The 3910-nt window shown below is 39.8% G+C and overlaps 1 protein-coding gene across 1 annotated transcript; it reads left to right on the top strand.

The window, feature by feature from the left end:
* Nucleotides 1-5: 5 nt before the first annotated feature.
* LOC126488657 (eukaryotic translation initiation factor 1-like) lies at nt 6-500 on the top strand (the record flags this gene model as incomplete). Its single annotated transcript, XM_050122293.1, has 1 exon — nt 6-500. A coding segment is annotated over one exon (315 nt), but the record flags the coding sequence as incomplete, so codon positions are not given.
* Nucleotides 501-3910: the final 3410 nt, after the last annotated feature.

Genomic DNA, 3910 nt, shown 5'->3' on the forward strand with positions numbered 1-3910 from the left:
ACTCTTTCGACCCCTTTGCTGATGCAAGTAAGGGTGATGACCTGCTTCCTGCTGGCACTGAGGATTATATCCATATAAGAATTCAACAGAGAAACGGCAGGAAGACCCTTACCACTGTCCAAGGGATCGCTGATGATTACGATAAAAAGAAACTAGTGAAGGCGTTTAAGAAGAAATTTGCCTGCAATGGTACTGTAATTGAGCATCCAGAATATGGAGAAGTAATTCAGCTACAGGGTGACCAGCGCAAGAACATATGCCAGTTCCTAATAGAGATTGGACTGGCTAAGGACGATCAGCTGAAGGTTCATGGGTTTTAAGTGCTTGTGACTCTGAAGCTTAAGTGAGGATTTCCTTGCAATGAGTAGAATTTCCCTCCTGTCCCTTGTCACAAGTTTAAAAACCTCACAGCTTGTATAATGTAACCATTTGGGGTCCGCTTTTAACTTGGACTAGTGTAACTCCTTCATGCAATAAACTGAAAAGAGCCATGCTGTCTAGTCTGGAAGTCCCTCATTTAAACAGGTCAAGCAGTAGCCCCGGCAGTGTCCAGCCTGAAACAAAGCAATAACTATGTTTCAGCCAAGCCCAGAGCCCCCAAGTTCATAGGCTATGTCTGCCCAGAAGCTCCTTGGCTCTCCCCCTGCAGAATCCCCTGTCCTAGGAGAATGTCACCACTTGAACAGCCCAGGTGAACAAGAGAATGGGTAACACCACAGTAGCTATGCCACTAGAGGGAGTCTCTAGTAAGAGCCCCTGGTGTCTGGCCAGGTAGGCAGAATTCAGAAATGGCCATCTTTCCCCAGGGGTCAGGGACATGTGGCTTGCCACCAGGGTAATCTTTTTAGCCAGGCATATAGCAAGGGATGTTGGAAGAACTGAAGGGTGGGGCCAGCCTTGTATCAATTAAACTTATGACAAGGGAACAAATACCAAACTGATGCCATCGGTCATGTGGCTAGCTGTATGTTTCAACTCAATGGTAGCAGCTACCCAGTGCCATGTGAAGGAACAAACTGGTTTTTTTTGTTTTGTTTTCTTTTCCCTTACAGTTTTAATGTTCTGTAATGTATTTAAACCCTTATTTAAATAAAACTTGTTTTCAGAAATAAAAAAAAAAAAAAAAATAAAGAAAGCTACTAAGAACAACCCATGATCAAGGAGAGAATTAATCCTCACCTGAAAAAAAGAGATGTTTAAATATACTAACTGGAATATTCCTATGAAGGTTATTTCTTGTCCTTAGTATTTAATTCTTCCATTGTTTCAGGTGAATTCCATAAATTCTGCCTTTTTGATTTAGCTATATGCAATAACCTTACCTCTCTGGTTCAACTGTATATAATATGCAGGATGAACTTGGTTACGTGTAAAGTAGGGTGGGGTACTGCAGTTTCCCTGTTGGAAAACCCAAAGACACTCAATCCAAGCTTTTCCTTGTGTCCATGTGTCTATGTTCTTTTTTTCTTCATTCCCTTGATACCCTGGTCAGGTCCCTGAAGCTGCAGTTGATACAGTGGTCTTACTGGATGGTAGAATTTAGAAAGTAAGATCTGATGACTAGATATGCTCATTGCAACTCAGCTCTCAGTGGACATAGAAAAATATGTGTATGCATACTCAAACTAATCTATCCATATGTTGTAATAGGAGTGGCCCGGCTGCATCCCGGCACCCGGCCACTCCCACCACCCGGCTAGCTTTATCCAAGATAATTACATGGAAACTGTATTCTTTTAAACACTGCATGGCCCATTAGTTCCAGCCTCTTATTGGCTAGCTCTCACATCTTTGATTAACCCATTTCTAATAATCTGTGTAGCACCACGAGCTGGTGGCTTATGAGGGAGGATCTTAACCGGCGTCTGTTTGGAGTGGGAGAATCATGGCAACTGACCAACTCGGCTTCCTTCTCTCAGCATTCTGTTCTGTCTACTCCGCCTACCTAATTTTCTGTCCTATCAGGCCAAGCAGTTTTCTTTATTAGTTAACCAATGAAAGCAACAGATAAGATACAAGACCCACCTCCATCATTTCCCCTTTTTCTGTTAAACAAAAAAGAAAGGCTTTAACTTTAACAAAGTAAAATTATATATAACAAAACAGTTATCAAGTAAGAATTACAGTTACAATATTTATATCTACTTTATCTTTTATCATAACTAAGAAAAACTATAACTACCATTCTTCAACTCCATCAAAGACTCCAGAAGGATATAATATTACTTAAGCAAACAAGAAGTAAGAAATTTCCAAACTCTAGAAATGAGAGAGACATCTCGCTGTATGTTCTAAAGGTGTCATGATTTCAGAATTTGGGTCTAAGGATATGATCCTTTGGAGAGCGTCTTCTTTTGTTTTCACAGAGGATGAGACCCTGTGGATTGTGTCTATCCCAATATGGTATGATAGACCATGCCCTCCTGAAAGGTTGCTGTGAACACCCTCAAAAAATTACTTCACTCAACTGCCAACTAAGGTGACCCTGGCACACAGGTTATACCATGAAAGACCTAATTAACGACGCCCCCATTCAGCAGGAAGCAGTTTGGAGAGAAATAACTGCGCCCATGTTCCCAAATATTGTTTATAAATGTTCTTTTACATTTAAAGGGGGAAATGATATAGATATGAATAATTTGCATTAGTATAGATTTTGCTTTACTTATAGAGATTTAAGGTCAATTTTATTATATGTATATGTATTTCTGATCTTGATTAAGGTATTGTGATTGTGTAGTTCATTTAAAAATGTAATGTAAAATTAGGAAATATAGGTTGTTAATGGATAACCATTGCTAATAGTTAAGCTTGTAGTCATGTTGGTTAGATTTTTCTAGATATATAGAGATATATTTCAGTTAGATAGGCATTCTTCATATCTTTCAAAGACTACAGAATATGGCATTTTAAATGTTTTAATAATTTAGGGTTTTTCATGGCAATGAGACATGTCTGCCCCTGGCAGCACCAGCTACTTCAAGAGGAAGATGGGCATCGAAGAGGCTCCTTATGGAGTTTGATAGCCATTTGGGCAAGAAACTGTTCTTGCCTGGACTGATGCATAAACTGGACACAGAGAATCCACAGAGAGAGGACTGCTGAATTTGCCTAAAGGTGAGATGGTCTTTCAGGGTTCCTGACTCATGAAAGAGTCTGTGAGACATTCTGCAGGACACAGCAGAAAATGACTGAACTGTCTTTGAAATTTCCTGCTTCATGGAAAAGTCTGCTGGATACTATGGGCCTGAAGGCTGAAGATGGATGCCCCATCGGTACAGAGGAACTTTGGGTGACTATCCAGGCAGCGAGATGTCTCTGTCATTTCTAGAGTTTTCTTATTTCTTGTTTACTTAGGTAGTATTATATCCTTCTGGAGTCTTTGGTGGGGTTGAAGAATGGATAGTTATAGTTTTCCTTAGTTATGATAAAAGATAAAGTAGATATAAATATTGTAACTGTAATTCTTACTTGATAACTGTTTTGTTATATGTAATTTTATTATGTTAAAGTTAAAGCCTTTCTGTTTTGTTTAAACAGAAAAAGGGGAAATGATGTAGGTGGGCCTTGTATCTATCTTATCTGTTGCTTTCATTGGTTAACTAATAAAGAAAACTGCTTGGCCTTATAGGACAGAAAATTAGGTAGGCGGAGTAGACAGAACAGAATGCTGAGAGAAGGAAGCCGAGTCAGTCAGTTGCCATGATTCTCCCACTCCAAACAGACGCCGGTTAAGATCTTTCCTGGTAAGCCACCAGCTCGTGGTGCTACACAGATTATTAGAAATGGGTTAGATCAATATGTAAGAGCTAGCCAATAAGAGGCTGGAACTAACGGGCCAGGCAGTGTTCAAAAGAATACAGTTTCCATGTAATTATTTCAGATAAAGCTAGCCATGCAGGTGGCTGGG

This window comes from Alexandromys fortis, unplaced genomic scaffold (genome assembly GCF_014885135.2).
Source record: "Alexandromys fortis isolate MF-2015 unplaced genomic scaffold, M_Fortis_MF-2015_v1.1 scaffold_201, whole genome shotgun sequence".
NCBI lineage: Eukaryota > Metazoa > Chordata > Mammalia > Rodentia > Cricetidae > Alexandromys > Alexandromys fortis.